The 18,151-nt window shown below is 56.1% G+C and overlaps 1 protein-coding gene across 2 annotated transcripts in view; it reads right to left on the reverse strand.

Moving 5' to 3' along the window:
- Positions 1–335: 335 nt before the first annotated feature.
- Positions 336–18,151, reverse strand: part of LOC133058451 (epididymis-specific alpha-mannosidase-like) — a 31,836-nt gene continuing 14,020 nt past the window's right edge. Inside the window, exons 5-21 of one of the 2 annotated variants that reach the window (XM_061145150.1) lie at positions 17,226–17,229; positions 16,696–16,781; positions 16,229–16,252; positions 15,958–16,084; positions 15,033–15,126; positions 14,001–14,191; positions 12,807–12,945; positions 11,199–11,332; positions 9,316–9,590; positions 8,146–8,337; positions 7,394–7,646; positions 6,169–6,279; positions 5,856–6,094; positions 5,039–5,163; positions 2,960–3,072; positions 1,771–1,891; positions 336–433 (exon numbers count right to left, since the gene is read on the reverse strand). In XM_061145150.1, coding sequence (XP_061001133.1) covers positions 336–433; positions 1,771–1,891; positions 2,960–3,072; positions 5,039–5,163; positions 5,856–6,094; positions 6,169–6,279; positions 7,394–7,646; positions 8,146–8,337; positions 9,316–9,590; positions 11,199–11,332; positions 12,807–12,945; positions 14,001–14,191; positions 15,033–15,126; positions 15,958–16,084; positions 16,229–16,252; positions 16,696–16,781; positions 17,226–17,229 — 2,326 coding nt within the window. Of the gene's footprint in view, positions 434–1,770; positions 1,892–2,959; positions 3,073–5,038; positions 5,164–5,855; positions 6,095–6,168; positions 6,280–7,393; positions 7,647–8,145; positions 8,338–9,315; positions 9,591–11,198; positions 11,351–12,806; positions 12,946–14,000; positions 14,192–15,032; positions 15,232–15,906; positions 16,085–16,228; positions 16,253–16,695; positions 16,782–17,225; positions 17,230–18,151 lie in introns of both variants that reach the window. The other variant, XM_061145149.1, reaches the window with a different exon arrangement.

Below are 18,151 nucleotides of genomic sequence, written 5' to 3' on the forward strand. Positions count from 1 at the left end.
CACTGATGGACTTGCTGAGATCTGGCAAGGCTGCAGGCATTTTGGTATCACTGGGGATTATTTCCTTCTGTCTTTGGGAGAACTTCCTGGCTTTGACTCTTGCAAGTGAAGCAGGAGTGTGAGCGTGTGTGAAGCTACCATCTGTGACAGGAGAGGAGAGAGAGGGCCGGCTCCAGTGGGCAGGGGAAGACACAGGTCCTTAATGTGATTTTATTTAAGAAGTCAGAACACCCTCATCCATCCATTTCCTGCCTTTAGCCCACCAGCTTGGCAGCTGTTCCCCTCACCCTTTAGGCTGCCTTTCAGTGTCCTGGGACCAAGAATCTGCCAAGGGCTCACTGCTCCTGAAAGTGAATGAAGAACGTCCGGATCTCCTTCGGGTAGATGGTGATGTTGGGGCCTCCCAGGGGTGGTGAGGGATGATTGAATTTGCCTGGGAGCAAAGAGGTTCTGTCCAGCACAGCCCCTGGACCACCTGCTTCCTTAGGTCCCCTCATCCCAGCATCCCCCTCACAACACAGCTCCTGCTGTGTCTGTGGCTCCCACTGTGATCAGAGCCCTCAGCTGCCCCTCTTGACAGGACTGCATTGCCAGGGGGCTTCTTTCATTTCTGGCCTCCCCTGAGGGACAGCACAGTGAAGGCATGTACAGGGGATCCTGGCCTCACTTGGCCTTGTATCTCTATGGGTTGTGGCCCTGTATATGTTCCTAAGAGTCTTCTCACTGAGGCGATGAGGGGGCCCTGGTCCCTCTTGGCCTCCTATTCTCATAGAGTGTGGAACTCAATTCCTAAGAGCTTTCTCAGTGAGGCCATTAGTGGTCCCTGCCCTTGATCTCAATGGACTCTGCTGAGGGGTCACACCCTGGGGTTTAGGCTTCCTCTTTGGGTTGAAACATGCTCACCCATCCATCCTTCCATCCATGCATCCATCTATCCATCAAAACATTCATCATTTAATCATCCATCCATTCACCATCTACTCCACAATCCATCTTCTATCTTCCTTCCTTCCTTCCACCTTTCCTTTCCTCATCCATCCATCCACCCATCCATTACCCATCCATCTTCTTTTCTTCCTTCTTTTCATCTTCCAACCATCTATCATCCAATCACCCACCTGTCCAGCATTCACTTACCTGCCATCCTTCTTTATATCCTTTTTTCCACAACTAACCAGCTTTCTATCAACTAATCAACCAGCTTTCCACAACTAATCCATCTGTCAAGACTGACAAAGTGTCTACCTACGTAGCCAGAATATGCCATGTGCAATAGACAAAGAGGAGATAAATGGGTCAGAGCAAACTGAAGGAGAGGGGAGAGCAGAGGAGGCCCCAGATTCAGTCCTGGACCTGGAAGAGCCCCATTAGGAAATGCCCAGATAAAGGGGGCAGGGCATTCCAGGGAGAGGGACAGCAGAGATAGAGTTGTAAAGCAGGCTGTGGTTTGCAGGAGCTAACTGTGTGTCACAGTGCAATGCACAGCAGGGAAAATGTCAGAACCCCTGAGGGTATGCTTGCAAGATGAGGCTCACCTAAAGAAAAAGATGAGACTCACCCAAGGCAGGGAGAGAGTGTGTGGTCTGGGACTCATGCACACACAACCTACATACATAGTCTGTGTGATGACTGGCTTGAAGACTTTGTGAACCTCCTGCGGTGGATTCAGGAAGACCTAGACTTGGGGCAGGAGGGCACCACTTCCAGGTCACACAGGCCTCAGGGGCAGAGCTGGGGTCTCGATGGGGGTCAGGACCAGGGCATCCGAACCTCTGTGGCGGGGAGGGTCCCGCGTGCTCCAGGTCCAGCGATGCATCTCGCTCACGTCCCAGGTCCCTGTGAGCGAGCGCTCCTCCACGGACACCACGGAACCCAGTCCCCGCAGCACAGACTGCAGGACAGAGCAAGGGAGGGGTGAGCACCCGGACCCCAGACCTGAGCAGAGACCCCGAAGCAGCAGGGCGGCAGCACCAGGGCCCAGGGCCCAGCATCCTCCACATTCATTGTAGAGCAAGTCCCTGCGGGAGAAGGGACAGCCCCATTTTACAGGTGAGGATCTGAGACTGGAGGGAGCTGACCGCCCAGGGCCGAGCTGGATTAGCACACCCAGCAGGTGGCAGGCAGGTGGGGCTGCCCCAGCCTCGAGTCCTTGTCTCCCTGCAATGCTCGGTGGAGCCCTGTGTGGTCCTGGCGTGACGAGAGTCTTGGTGTGCATCCCCTTTTTCTGACTGAGTGTGGACCCAGCCTCTAGGCTAAGAGGGGAGGTGGGTGAACACTCTTCCTGGGAAGGAAGGACAGGTGGCTGCCCCAAGAGCGGGGGTTGTTCTGCACGAGCTTCCCTGAGCTGGGGGAGGGGAAGGCGTGGAGGGCAGGCTCCCTGTGCTGCTCCCATCTGCCCTCTGCTTTTACATCTGCTCCTGAGTGCCGTGCCAACATGGGAGGGCAGAAGTCGGGGTCAGGACACTGACACCCATCAGGTGTGCTAGGTGCCAGGCACCTGTGTGCACACAGTCCCACTGCAGCCTCTCAGCATCCCTGTGGGCAAAGACTCTCTCCTCCCCATTTACAGGTGAGGAGACTGAGGCCCAGAACCCAGGGGCCCACGAAGCCCAGAGGAGGCACCCAGACTCGCCCCTGGACTGTGTGATCACTCACTAGGGAGTCTGCAAGAATCTGTTCACTTTCTTATTATGCATGTAACTTCTGTGTAGTGTAAGAAGATGTGCTACAAGAAAAAATGATAAACAAAATACATCTGTGTTACATGATGGTAAATTCAGAAGACCATCATGACGGAGGGTGAGGGACCCCCAGGTTCCTTTGTGAGACCACCCTGATGTGGTATTTGCCAGGTGCCATATGAGTCTGGGTAGTCACACCAGGGTTTGTCTCCCGAGGGTGTGTCCTCCTGGGGGCCTGACTCTGTGATGTCGGAGCAGGCCACGGGAGGGCGGCTTACCTGCAGGTTCAGCGTCACAGGCTGAGACAGCACAGGGTCCTGGTCCACCTCATACAGGTGCTGGAGCCGCAGCAGGACCCGGCGCAGGTCTGCCTTGGCCTCGCGGTTTTGGTCTTAGGGACGGAAGGAAGGTGGCAGTGAGGACAATAGTCTCTGCCTGGCACTTTACACTCTCACCTCCATTTCACATCTTCAACCTCCCTCGGAGGCAGCTAACACAGCCCAACTTTGCAGATGAGCCAAACCAGGCTCAGAGAGGGGCGGACACTTGCCCAGACACACAGCTGATGTGCATCAAGAAGGAGCGGGGTGTGTGTGGGGGGTGGTATTCCAAGCCAGGTGCACCCAAAGCGACCTCCTCCCACTACCCACACTGAAGCCGGCACTGATTCTTGTTCACTGGTGGGGTCTTCACTGGGCTCATCCTTCCACCTCCCAGTTCTCTGGGAGATTCTTTCTGGCTTGGCCCCTGCGAAGGGTGGTATGGCCTCGTAACCCTGAAGACGAGGTGCCATCGCAGAGTGGATGTGTCAGGTCACTGCCACCAAGACCTAGGAAATGTGTTGCGATACAGCTTCCACCTGCTGGGTCCTTGGTGACCAAATGAGAAGACCCGTGCTGCCAACCCCACAGAGCACAGAAACATAATGACCTGTGCTGTGTGAGGAAAGAGGGCATGTGGGCTCCTAGTTACTGCAGCCTAAGAGGTCTGCAATGTCTCTTATCTCCATTCAAGGGCTGAGGTTAGGGACTAGAGCTCTAGAATCACGGAAGGACTTCGCAGAGCAGAACATGAAGTTGACCAGGATAATGGTGATGAAGATGGTGATGTTCGTGATGATGGTGGTGGTGATGATGGTGATGGCGGTCATGGTCGTGATGGTGATGGCCGTGATGGTGATGGTGGTGATGGTGATTATGTTGGTGATGGTGGTGATGATGATGGTGATAATGGTGATGAAGACGGTGATCATGGTGGTGATGGTGATGATGATTTTCATGGTGATGATGGTAGTGATGGTGATCATGTTGTTGATGGTGATGATGGTGGTGATGGTGGTGATGATGGTGTGGTGATGATGATAATAATGGTGATGATGACGGTGATGGTGATGACAATGTTGATGGTGATGATGGCAGTGATGTGATGGTGATGATGATGGTGATGATGGTGATAATGGTGATGATGGTCGTGATGGTGGTGTGGTGATTATGACTGTGATGCTGATGGCAATAATGGTGAAGACAATGGTAATGATGGCAATGATCATGCTGGTGGAGATTCCTTGAGGACTCAAGCATCATGAGAGGCAGCAGGCCTCACGCCATCCCCTGTGGCTCCCCTGATTCAGTCTCTACCGATGTCTCTCTAGGAGGACGGACTTTCCCAGCCCAGCCCCCTTCGCCTCCTCTTTGGTACAAGCTGCCCCTGGAAGATGTGCTCTCAATGCACTTAGCCTGACACATAACAGTAGAGGAGGCTCTATCACTGCAGGTGAGGCTCCCCCATCTCACCTTCTGTGACAAGTGGGCAGGCTGTGGTTCAGTGATGGAATTCTCATGTCTACAGAGTTGAGCCACAGTTGGCAACACCCCTCTATCAGGTACAAAGATGACCTTTGGCCTCTGCCCTTTTCCACCTTCTCCTCATTTCACAGACACTTGGAGTGTGCCTGCCCTAGGTGGGTCTCTTGGAGCAGGGCAGTGGCTGAGGCACAGTCAGTCCATCCTCTGAGAAGCATGGAGTTAAGGGAGCAGATAAGGGGCAGCAGCCCCAATATGAACAATGGGTTCCTGGCAGTTGTTACCTCCTCCAGGAAGCCCCCCCCCGATCCCCTGCTGGGGGCTCCCCTCTGTACACAGTCACAGCGTCTGACGACATCCAGACCCACCTTGTTTCTGCTTGCTGAGGCACCTGCCTCCCTGAGGGCCTCAGGTCCCTCCTTGGACAGTTAAGGGAACCAGGTGACCTCACAGAGCCTGGAGGACTCTGAGGAGGGTCCTTTGTCTGCTGAAGGGCTGGGGACCAGGCTGACATGTGGAGGCAAGAGTGAATGTGGACACCTGGCACCGGCGCACCTTTCCGGAGAGTCTGCAGGTGCTTTGTGTGGTTCGAGCTGTACTTCCAGCCGGGGATGCTGAGGATCTGTAGGTGGACACTGGAGGGGAGCGTCACAGCCTTTTGCTTCCAAGAACCGTTCCAACTGCCTCTGTGGGCAGTTTCTGTAAGGCAGATGAACAACAAGGAGAGGCTTTGGGCCAAACTCTCCTCTCGGCATTCTTAGCTCTCATACTAAGGCCCCCATTTAGTCTGATCTCTTTCCCTCGACCACACCGCAGGCAGGCTGAAGCCCCTGCTGGTGCAAATGCCCCAGACTGCCTTGAGTCTCTAGTCCAGCCCTTACAAAACTGCAGATTGGGAGATGGGACCAGAGAGAAGACGCCATTTCCTCCAGAAAATGCAGCGAGTTCACACAGAGACCTGCTCTGTGAACAGTTCTAGGAAGCCAGCTCCCGCGCTGTCATCTGTGGCTGCCTCTGCCCAGAGGGACTCAGCCCTCCACTTCCAGGAGATGCTCTGTTCAGCCCTGGGCTCCCGCTGGAGCCGCCATCCCTCACAGCTCCCAGGCCTCAGTGATTGGTCAGGCCTGGGTCACGTGATTTGATCAGGGCCAATCAGAACCTTTCTCTGGGATCTCTGCTCTTGAAAGAGGAGTTTCAATTCCTCCTACTGGCTGTATGACCTTAAGCAAGTCACTTAAAACTCTTTAACCTCAGGATGCCCACGTTTACAAGGAGGGGCTTAGATCTGAGGTCCCTGGTCACTTTCTGCCCCATAGGAGCCCAGATCCCTGCAGGCACCAGCTCAGCCGCATCCCTAGACAGGGCGGCTCACCCGGGGGCAGTGATGACAGGTGCACTGAAAGGACCCCCCACCTCACCATTCATCTCTCTGAGCATCACGACGGGCCGGTGCTGCAGCGCCAGCCCACTCCTCTGGTGCAGGCCACTGGTGAGGGTCCAGGGTCCCAGCAGAAGCCAGAGCACCTGGTGGACGACCGAGGAGTCGTTCAGTGTGAGGTCGTTGTCCAGGGCCCACTTACCATTGTTCCACAGCCGCCGGTGGAGCATGACCTGCAAAGGACAACTGCCTGACCGAGTCTGCCTGGACCATGGGCTGCTTGTGAGTGACCAGAGGGGCCTCCTACCTCCACCTGCCCGTTCCCTTGGCTGGAGATGCCGTGCGCCTGCTCGGACAGCAGCACCAGCCTGCTTCGTCTGTCCTGGATGAAGGCTGACTGCACCATGGGGTAGTAATTCTGTGGACAGAAACATTGGCAGGCTGGTGGTGGGAGCAGTGGGCCAGGTCAGCCAGCAGGTCCGGGGTCTCCCTCTGGCCCCAGGCGGCCCCCTGCATGGGTGCAGCAGCAGCCCAGGGTGGCATGGTAGACAGGGGGAGGGGCTCTGAGTTCTGAGATGGACGCACTGGGATTCAAAGCCAGCTGCACTGCTTCCTGAACTTATGCCCTGGGGGACCCAGCCCACCCAAGCCTCCATTTCCCCATCTGTAAAATGTGCCCAAAAGGTCCCCCTGCTGCAGGGAGACAATTAGGCATTTGTGCCAGTCCAGCCTGGGATGCCCTCCAGCCAGGGGTTCCCAAATAGAAAGGGGCTGGTATCTGGGCTGGAAAGCACTCACACAGCCCTGCCCTTTGCTCTGTTGGAGCAAGATGTCCTGGGCTGATGGTCCTGGACCCTCTGGAGCTCAGACCACAGTGGGTGAGGACCAGTCACAGAGATGAAGGGACAAAAGCTCATGGAAGACAGAGGAGGGAGGAACCACACCCCTTCTCAGGGCCCCCGTGGAAGGAGAGGGAACTAACATGGATGGTGGCTCAGGAGGTGCCCAGCACCAGACTGCCCCTAAATCATCCCAGCACTCAGCACAGCTCTGGGGCAGGTCACTGTCTTCCCAGGAGAGCACCGAGGCCTAGGGACACCCAGGGAGTCACCTGAGGTCACGCTAATGGAGGGAGAGGCCTTGGGAGCTGATTGATTTTGGAGTTCAGCCCCTGCTCAGCCCTACCTGGCAACCAGGCTGTGGCTCAGCAAAGAGAAACTGAGGAGGTCACACCCCATTCAGGCCTAGCCAGGTACCACATGCTTAATCCTCAAGCAACCCCCAGTGGGTCATGCATTGACTGAGGAGGACCTACTGTGCACACAGGATACCTCAGGGACATGCCTCACGAACGGCAGCCCCAGACTCTGAGACCAGGTCTGAACACACCTGGGTTGCAGCCCCTGGGGCAGACAAAGGGCAGAGGGGCTCTGGGAGATGCTCTGGACCTAATGGGTCACTCCTGCCTTCTGGAAAAAGGCCATCAAGACTGGATCTACAGCAGCCACACCCCGGGACAGCTCAAGGCGTACCTGAGCGATGGTGTTCCACGTGTCCTGCCGGTAGGGCCTGCGCTGCATCTGGTAGCCATTGTTGTCCGAGTAGAGGACCCGCCCCGTGTTCAGGTCGGTGCTTGTCCTCAGGATGGCCTCACGGTTCAGCTCCAAGGGGCCCACCCGGTACTCCTGCTCTATGCGATGGCAGAGCAGCTCCCCGTCAGAGCTCTGGGGCCCGTGGACCAGCCGGGAGTAGATGGCGAACGTGGGCTCACTGTCATCCACCTCCCTGGAGGAGAAGCAGCGCAGGTAGGTCAAGCCCAGGGAGCCTTCTGGTCACCCCGCTCCCCCCTTATTCTTTCCTTCGTCTCCTTCCTTTTCCCTCCCTCCATCCTTCCTGCAGCCAGGGGGATGGGGAGCCTGCTTGGAATAGAGAACAGGAGGGACCCTGTCCTCTGAAGACTCCGGGTACCCAGCCATGCTGGCGGCTCTGTCTGTCTTGCTGATGGAAACACAAGAACTGCTCTCAGGTGTTGGTGACTGTCACCGTGGGCTCCTGTCCCGCCTCTGGACTCAGGTGATCCCAGGGTGACACAGCGCAGGCCAGAGAGCAGGCCTGCAGAGACTGGAGCAGCTCATGACGTCATGGGGCTTCCAGGGAGGAAGGACCGTGCACCAAGCCCAGGTCCAGGAGCTGGGTGTCTGCAGCAAGGACGGGCCCCCATTGCCTCAGTCATCTGCCTGTGAGCACCTCCACATGCTGAGCACAGCCAGGGGGCTGCCCTCACCTGTAGAAGTACTGCCGGATCTCAGTCACCAGCGGCCCTGCCATGATCTCCATCCTCACAGCCTCCCACACAGGCTCTGCTCTACCGTCGGGTCTAAACACATAATTGTCTGAAATCTGGTCTTGATTGAAGTGGCTGTTCACGTGATACTCCATGAACTGCTGGGTCACCTGTACCTTTCGGTTACTCTGCCTGCACAGAGAGAAGAGAGAAAACAGTGTCATCATGATGGACAACATGTCATCCTCATGCTGGAACCAGGCTCACAGAGCCTCTATGGAGATACCAGCCTGGAGCCGGGGGTCAACAGTGATGGACTGTCCAGAACTAAAGCAGTGTATCTGTACAACGGAATATTACTGAGTGCTCAAGGGGAATCGGAGAAGGCCATGGCAGCCCACTCCAGTACTCTTGCCTGGAAAATTCCATGGATGGAGGAGCCTAGTGGGTTGCAGTTGGTGGGGTTGTGAAGAGTCTGACATGACTGAGCGACTTCACTTTCACTTTTCACTTTCATGCATTGGAGAAGGAAATGGCAACCCACTCCAGTGTTCTTGCCTGGAGAATCCCAGGGAAGGGGGAGCCTGGTGGGCTGCTGTCTGTGAGGTTGCACAGAGTTACATGACCGAAGCGACTTAGCAGCAGCAAGGAAATGAGGGGTCTCATTTACCCTGCAACATGTATGAGAGTTGGAAACATGATGAGAAGAGAAAGAAGGCAGCCTGCCAAGGACCCATATGGTATAATTTCATTGCATGATTCATCCATGTAGGCCAATCCAGAGAGACAGAAAGGAGGTTCGAGTCACCAGGGCTTGGTGCAGGTGAAAGATGCGTGGGGCCTGAGCGATGATGGAGCCTAAGTCCACAGTGCTCACTGCACCTTTCCCAGCCTGACCAGGGAGATTCAGAACGTTCTGGGGCTGCACCCCATTTCTGCTGCTCCCCACACTCTCCACTGACCACCTCTGCTGGATCCTGTAGGTCCTGCCTACTTCTGTGGCCTGACCTAGACTTACACACTTAGAAATACAACCCAATGCACTTCAGGGAGCTTCACCACCATCACACCCTTGCCCTGCAGCTGAGGAAATGGACACCCAGGTAGGGCATAACCTGCCCAGGTCCCAGGGTCTTCCTGGCCTCAGAGGCAGCAACAACTGCACCTCACCTCTCCCAGACGCTGTGCATCAGGTTGGTGTCCGTGTCCAGGAAGATGATGTAGCAGTCGTTCACCACAGGCACCAGGCTCTGGCCCACTCGCCTGCCACGTCTCCTCAGTCGGACTGCAAACTGCTGGGTGCTGGCCACAGAGGGCTCAGTCTCCCCAGTGTCCTCCTGGGAACTCCTGCTGGGCCGGATGCTGTAGTGCCGGTAACTGAGTCCTGGGATCGTGGTCAGCACGTGCAGGTCATAGGCAGAGGGCAACTCCTTTGAGTGCTGGACCTGCAAGACCCGAAGGACAGGATAAATGATACATGTCAGAGATGGAAGATGCCTCAGTCTCCTCGGAAACCCTGGGCTTACACACCTGGTGGATGGAGTGCTTGCTGTCCATGGAGACAGCGGTCATCCATCACTGGGGTGCTCTGTGTGCCCCTCCTGGATCCACCCTGCTCAACCAGTCTCCTTCCTCTTTCTCCTGCAGGGCTGCAAACCACCTGCCCTCCTCACATATTTCCTCCTGTTCCTGCCTCTGAGCCTTTGCTCACGCTGTTCCCTTGACCTCTTTGAAGGGGGCTCCCTTTTCTCTTAATCCTCCAATTTCCCCGAGGAGGGAGGTTTCCAGGTCACCCTGCAGGCCTGTCTCCATCTGCATGTCATCTGATTCAGGGGAGGGAGTTGGGTGAGGACACTGGGTCCATGCAGGGTGTCCTTCACGCTCTAGAGATCAAGTATCATTTCTGGGTCCTGTGGGAGGGTTTGGCGGGCCATGAGCAAACCCATGTGGCTCCTCACAGCCTCCAGCCCAGCCTTTTCTGAACTAAAACAGACACCCGTCCCCACCCCACACCCCTAACCTGTCCTGAAGGTTTTCCTCCACCACAATTGTCATCTGTCACTCCTACACTTTTTGATTTTCTTCTTGCCTGGATCCCCCCACTGAAATAGGAGCCCCTTGAGTGCAGGGACTTTTGTCTACTTGCTTATTAAAGTTTCTCTAGTGCCTAGAGTAACGCTTGACACATACTAGATGTTCAGTAGTATTTAAGAGAATTTCGGCTTGATGGTTGGTGCCTTTGGGTAGTGAAGGGGGATGTTATGTGTTGGGTCTACTCCACCCAACACCCTTGCCTCCGCCAACCATGACAGAGAGGAATCTTCCTCCTCTTTCTCAGCTAAGGGCCACTGCCCTGGCTTCCAGGTCATCACCCCATGCCTTAACTTTCCATTTCTTTGTGTGTTCCATGAATCCCAGGGTGGCTCCAGAGTCCAGGAATGAACACTCATCTAGGGCCAGGCCCAGAACAGACATCGGGAGTGTTTGCTGAATGGCAGAGATGGCATTACCTCTCCCACCTCTTCAAGGAAGGGCTGGCTTGGTGACAGTAGGGGCACCTCTAGAACCAAGTCTAGCTCCAGGTCTGGGAAGGAGATGAGGAATGACCACACAGGATGTCAGTGTCTCAGCTGGGGCCTGCCCCTAAAACAGCACTTCCATCAAGATGCATATTGAAGAGTATTGCTGACTTCTCCATGAGAAGTATAAATTTATATATATACATGTGAATGCATAAATTTACACAGGGATATATATATATATATTCCCAATGGGGAGCAGGGGAGGGTGGATGCCTCCCATGTAGCTGAAGATACCATGAGATCTTCCTTGGTGGGAACAGTAGAACAGACTTCTGGTCAACTCAGATGCCCAAAGCCCAGGGTCAGGCCTCTGGGTGGATCCACTGACCCTGATGGTGACTCACCCCATGACACTGTCCTCACAGTGAGGGCAGCCTGTCATATGTTCCCTTTAGATGCCCACTTCTGGGGACCCAGCCCAGAGCAGGGGTAGCAACAGGGCATGCACCATAGATGGGATGTCCCCCTTACCTGTGCAGGCACGGGGCGGCCTGACTCATCTGTGATGCTGACACTGGGGAAGTCCACAGTCAGGGTGATGATGGTGGTGATTGTCCAGGCCAGCGGGTTGTAGACCACCGCAAGGCGTCCCCCAGGCTCTGGGCCTGCAGACAGAGAACAGGCTCTACTGCTGGACCTGACCCACCCCTCATCCCTGGTGCCCCTCAGAACAAAGGAAACTGAGGCAGGTGAGAGCAGCCCTGCAGAGTCTAGGGGGAAGGACAGGCAGACACATGGGCTCTGACATCCAACCCCTTCCTCATCTGTTCAAGTCGGGTCCTGGTTCCCAGGAGGGGTTGGTAAGTGTGCAGCCAGAGATGAGGGTCCTTGAGCTCCTCACTCATCTCTCCCTGTCAGCCACTTTACTGGTGAGGACACTTAGGTGCAGAGAGAAGGGTCAGATTTCAAAGGTGACCTGTGTCCTAAGGCCTGCCTCCAAAGCTTGAGCGCTTGGCAATGTACAGCAAATTCTCTGGAGCTTAGAGGGTCAAGGTCAATCACTAAGGTCAGCCCTGGAGGCCTCTTTGGTATGAACCTGGATTCTCTTTCCGCTCCTTCCCCACCCCACGTGCCCCAGGCTATGACCACATCCGATGACTCCCAGATCCCTGGACACGGCACACACTGTCCAGTCTCTGGCTTCTGCCCAGGCAGTTCCCATGGCTGGATGCCTTCCTGGGCTCTCCACCTGCCCCTTGCTTGGGGAGCTGGCCCCATGAGCTCATGCGAATGGCTGGCCCTACAAGACACTGGAAGGACCCAGTTCTACCTCTTCTATGACCATCATCCCCTGCTGACTGCAGTCCCCGTGGACAGGATTCCAGTCTGCTGCACCCCTGACCCCAGGGCCCTTCCAGAGTCTGAAGGTAGGATGGGACTGTACACAGACGCAGATCGGAGGTCAGAGCTGGGGAGGGGAGGGGAGGGCAGAGCGGGGAGGGGAGGGGAAGGGGGGGTGGGGAGAGGGCACAGTGACAGAGGGTGAGTATGGGCCGTGGGAAGGTGGGTGGGCCACATGATCCTGCAGGGAGAACACCTATCTCTGATGGCCCAGGATTTGCAGGGGTGAAGCCCATCAGCTCCAGGCAAATGGGGTGACCACTCATCCTCTACCTGTGAAACCCGCAAAGTCAAAAGAACATGTGCATCCTGTCTACAGAGCTGGGCAGCACAGGGGTATGGGTACCATGCCTACCTGTGTGACCCTGGGCAGCTCCGTGACCTCTCTGTTCCATGTGTGTCCTCAGCTATGAAGTGAGGACAGTGACACTTCCAGCTTTCAGGATGTGTGAGGTTTTACACTAAATTGTGCAAGCAGTGTGCTTGGCAACACCCAGACTGCATTAACATTTATTCCTCTAGTTGGAGGCAGGAATTACCCCTTCATCAATCACAGAGAGGAAACGGCTCAGTGAAGTGAAGGCACCTGTCCAGCTCACACTGAAATGAGAGCCTCCCCTGGACAGGACTCGACTCTGATGTTCAGGTGTCCCAGTCCGTCCCCTGATCCTCAGGCTCTCTTTTCAGGCCAGAGCAGACACCCACCATAGCCCACTGTGCCCCCAGAGCCTCGCTTACCTGAGTGGGCTGGAGACCTGTCCTGGATGATGGAGGCCATCAGCGTGTGCACCCCTTGCATCCTGGTGCTCAGGTGCTCCACAAACATGTCATCAACCTTGAGGGCGTGAGTCCCGGTGATGGCGTCGTGGTGTTGGACCTGGGTCCCCGCAGGAGCAGGACAAGAGTGGGGTCAGGCTGGCCTCTGCTCAGCACCTGCTGTCCTCACACCCACTGGGCCCTGACTCCCCTTCCCTCTCAGCAGGTGCTGCTGGAGAATTGGGGGCTCCTCCCACTTTACAGAAGAGAAAACTGAGGTCAGAGAGGCTGATGATCTTGTCCAAATGTTGTTGACCTTGGGAAAACACATAACCTGTATCCCTGACCCTGGACAGAAGACAGACCTTTGGAAAGGACCCTGCCAAGCTTCCCACTGTGACCCAGTCATCCCAGAAGTGCTGATAACCTGCTCCAGAGAAGCCCCACACCTGGCCTGGTACTTGACTACACCATGTAGGGTGGATGACCTCCTCTTCCCAGAAGGGAAACTTGAGTCCCCGTGAGGTGAAGCCACGCGTCCGCTCACCCTGATGGATGCTAAAGTCAATCCCATCTCACACTGCACAATGAGTGGTCCTGGCAGCAATTCCCTTTAGCGACTAAGAATGTCATGGGCTTGTGGCCCATTTCTGACTGGAGAGGAGACAAGTTACAGGAGATCTTGGGTCTCAGTTTCCCATCTGTATAGTGCGGGAACAAGTAAGATACAGATTCATGAGCAACTTTGTTTGTGTCAGCCACAGAGCCCACCACCTTATGAGTACGATCACATTCAACTGTCCCATCAATGTGCTGAGTCAGCATGTGGGTCTCACTTTCCAAGGAGGAAATGAAACCTCAGAGAGGGAGAGTCAGTAGCCTCAGGTCACTGAGCTGAGCTGGGATCTGAACCAGCCAGGAGGGTTGGACACCAATGCCGCTCCACATTGCCCTTTCCACTCTGGGGCCAACTGGCTCTAAATCTCGGCAGGCCATGGTGCTAGCCTTGGGGCAGCTTCATCATGCATGGTCTTGTGACCCAGTTGACCTCAGTGTTCTCATCTGTAAAAGGGACCTGTAGTGACCGGGGACTGGGAGGTGTGCTGGGCTGGGAAGGGGGAAGCACACAGCCCAGGATGGTCCGATCCTGTCCTGTCTCTGGGAGGCTTGCGTTACCTCGGAGACTGCCCAGTGGAGCTGCTGGAGCTGCTGCAGGCCCCAGGCCGGGTCCAGGTTTGGGTGAGGAGCCAACAGCAAGTAGCGTGTGAACATGGACTCCCCGGCGTACAGCAGAGTGCTGGCTCGCCTTGCCAGCATCTTAAGCCCGCTTTGGGAAGCATAGAATCCAGTCCAGGCATGATACTTGTCTAGGAGCAAAAGGCCAGGAGTGCCCCTGAGCCCGATCTGGGAAATGCTGAGGAAGATGAGGTCAGAGGTGGATCTGCCTGAGTCTCCAGGGACACAGCCTAGGCCTGGGATGATCTCAGGGTTCCTGGTCCAGACAGGTCAGCAGTGGTACAAGATCCCTGGATGACCTGGGTAGCTGTCAGGGTCAGGTTGGGCCGGGGCATGCCTGGAGATACCCGAATGCTGAAAGACTGTGACAAGGACTAGAATTCAATGTGCACCTGGGCATCTGGGACAGCCTGTGGATAAAGGCCCTGGAGGACCTCAGGGGAGGAGGGAGAGGGATGGAGCCAGAAGGGCAGGACACAGAGGGAGGGCTGGAGTGCTGGCAGCCCCTGTGTGCCTCTGGAGACAAAGCAGGTCCTGGACAGGCATGCATTTCAGCAGTTCCCTCTGGTTGTCCATGGGGGAGGGCTGGCAGCTCCCAGTGGGAGCTGAGAGAGCCCTCAAGTCACTTTCCTGACCCTGGATGCAGAGGTCATGGCCTGACTAAGTCCCCAAGAGGCATTACCTACCGCACCAGTACCCTGCTGGAAACCAAGGTTGCCTCTGGACATCACTCAAGCCTCTCTTGTGAGAGGAGGGAACTGGGGAAGGATCAGTGGACAACACTGAGCCCGCCTACCCTCTGTCCCTGTCTGAGACGATCCACGCGAGGCAGGCGGGTGAGGTAGGGCTGCCTGTGATCCAGCGGCCCTGTGGGCTCCACCAGCAGAGCTGAGCAGCCTGGGAAACCGCCTGTCACTGCTTTGGTGACCTCTCTCTGGCACCGAATCCCCCCCCTACCCCCGAGGCTCCTACCCGAGGAATAGGGCAGGAAGTCGTGGTGGTCTCGGACCTGCCAGGCGACTTGGTCAGAGTGCACAGCCCGGAAGTAGTCGCCTAGCGTGGCGTACTCCATTGAGAAACTGAACTCCGATGTGTTGTTATTGATGTATTCCATTATAATGTCCATGTTGGCGAATTGCTGTGAGGCATTGAAGAACTCCCTGTCACATCCCTGCAGCCGGGGGACAGAAGCAATGCCCAGCCCTTCTAGGTGCAGAGCCCAGCCTGCCCAGGGAGTGCTCCCCTTATCTCCATGACCATTCCCCTCTCCCCATGGTGGACCCTGAAGCCCCCCACGTAGCTCACTAGCTCTCTCCTCTGGGAGCACAGCAGGTGCTCCATCCAGTTTGGCTGTGACCACAATGGTGACTGGGTGTCGGGCACTGTCCCCCGGGGGTGTCTTTCATTATAAGACAAATCCAGCCAATGGAGCAGGTCCTGTCATCCCCATATCACAGATGAGGAAAGTGAGGCTCAGAGTGTTCAGAGTCTCACAGCCCCTGAGTAGGGAGCCAGGATTCAGGCTGAGGCCTGTGCTCCCAGCATTGAGTAGGGGAAAGGAGGGGGAGAGCTGGGGAGAGGCTCGAGTCTGCATCTGGGAGGGGATGCATCAGAGGTGGAGGTTGTGGGGTGATACAGGGTGGGGCCGGAGCTGGTAGACTGGGTGAGGACTCGGGGTGCAGGGAAGGAGGACTGAGCTGGGGCTGGGATGGCCCACTGCCTGGATGGACATTGGTTTGTTTAGAGCTGGACACACAATTCTTGGTGGACCCAGGTGCTGGGGTGGGACACATGAAAGCAGTCCCTACACAGAGTTGAGGAACCAGGGCCTGGGACCCCAACTTACCCAGGGCCAGAGGATGTGTGCTGTCTGGAACCAGGAGGCTCGAGCCAACACATTGATCGCTATGGAACTGGAATGAACTGGGACGGTGTCTTCATTGACAGGCATACCCATGCTGGGGTATAGGTAATCCCAGTGTTGACGTGGGAAGACAGGTTTGCCATCCCAGTTAAATCCCTCACTGAGAGAGAGATGAGAATTAGGGGGCCCAGCCCTGAGAAGGGCAACAGCCTGAGGTCTAGGAGGCAGGCAGAGCTCAGCAAGTCCAGAGCAACTGTGCCTGCAGATCCTGCTCGGAGCCTCTGTCTCCCATCAGAGGGTGGACAGGGTGGTAGTGGGCAGATGAGAGCTGTTGGACAGAAGATGCCCCCATGTCAGCCCTGTGGGCACTTGGGCACATCACCCTGACTCTGCAGGGCACCCAGAACCTGCTAGTGAGTCCCCCTGGCTCTTCTCCCAGCTGCCCTTTCATCCCACCTCCCCTGCTCACGAGGGCTCAGCCCCCACCCACAGCCTCCCAGACACAGAGGGCAGAGGGGACTGGACTCAGGATTGCCCATCAGACAGCCCACAGCGTGGCTGAGGACACGGAGGCCTTGGTGTTGCATCCTGAGTCTAGTGCAGCTGCCCCACAGCTGTTAACAGGGGGCCTTGGCTGGGTGTCCAGGCCTCAGTTGTTCTTTCTGTAAGATGGGTGCTCAGTGTGTGCCCTCAGGGTTGGCCATGAGGGCCGTGGCTGAGGTGGTCCAAGGAGGGTCCTGGGACCGGGGCTGGCCCAAGGCAGGTGCTCACGAGCAGTAGCCAAACTGGTCCAGGACGTGTGTGAAGATTTCCTGCTGCGCCGACAGGGATCTGGACCCTCGCCACACGAACTGCAGCTCCTGCAGACCCGGAGGGAACAGAGTGAGGCCCAGGGGCGACGCGGCTTCCGGCTCCCCTCTCCAGACCCGACCCGGGTCTCCTAGCCGCCCACACCCGCTCCTCTCAGTGGTTCATGGTCAAGATCTCGGTCTGCTGCCCCCTCCTCTAGATTCCCCCTGCCCTCCCAAAGCCATACTGGTGGAGGAATTGGCCCTCCAGATGGTGCCTGCCTACACTTTCATCTGACCCTTCTCAGGGCAGGAATCTTTGCCAGGGTCTGCCATCCAGGCTGTTTCTAACTCGGCTTGAATGCCCCCAGACAGCAGGAGCTCATCACCGACGACTAAAGGTGCAGTAGTATTTTTAAATTTTGATGGTTAGAATGTGCTCAGGATTACATGCGGGATACAAAGCCCTGCTTCTGTAAGCACTAGCCCTGGCTCCACACACAGGTCACTGACTCCTCTGTGACTTGTTTGCTGCCTGTGACTCTCACGGAGCCACGCCAAGCTCACAGAGTTATCTGCGGGAGAAATGAGGTGCCAGGAGAAGTGCGCTCAGGTTTCAGTGTGGGGCTCAGTGGGGGCTCATTAAAAAGCCTAGTCTTGCCCACCCAATGCCCAGATCCTCTTTGATAACTCTTACTGTCCATGCAACCACGGCGCCTTGGAACTTCATTAAAAGAGTGATCCTACAGAAAGTACTTACCATTTGGCTTGATTTTTCCATCACTGCAATAGGGCAATTATAGCAGTCCTATGGGTCATTGCGTGAAGAACACCCCACGAAAATACATGCTGAAGTCTTAACCTTAGTGCCTCAGATGTGACCTTATTTGTAAATGGTTCTTTGCACCCAGAACTGAGTTAAAATGAGGTCATGATGCTGGGCCCTGCTCCCATATCAGTAGGGTCCTTATAAGAGGTGGAGTCGCTCCCAGACATGGGAAATATGATCTGAAGACTTGGGGAGAAGTCAGCCATCCCAAGCCAAGGATGTCTGAGGCCACCAGGAGCAGAGAGGTGTGTGGAGCTAGCCCTCTCCTAACCCCCTGAAGAGGCCATGGCCCTGAGCAGGATACACCTCAGACTTCCGGACTCTAGATCTCTGAGCCACACACAGCTCAAGGTGGCCACAGGAAGTGAGCACTCCGGGCCTAAGGTGACTGTGAAATCAAGAGGGCAGTGGCTCCTGTCAGGCTGGAACCTTGTTGGATGGACAGGCGGCATCTGCTGTGGGTCTTCAGTGTTACCTTGGTGCCTTAGAATGCACCAATACACGGAAGCGTTATGATGTCCAAGATACCCTGAATACCTCCTCCTCTCTGCATCCAGCACAGTTCACTCAGGGCAGGTCTTGGCACAGCCTGTCCCTCCGGAGACTCAGG

This window comes from Dama dama, chromosome 6 (assembly GCF_033118175.1).
Source record: "Dama dama isolate Ldn47 chromosome 6, ASM3311817v1, whole genome shotgun sequence".
Classification (NCBI taxonomy): Eukaryota; Metazoa; Chordata; class Mammalia; order Artiodactyla; family Cervidae; genus Dama; species Dama dama.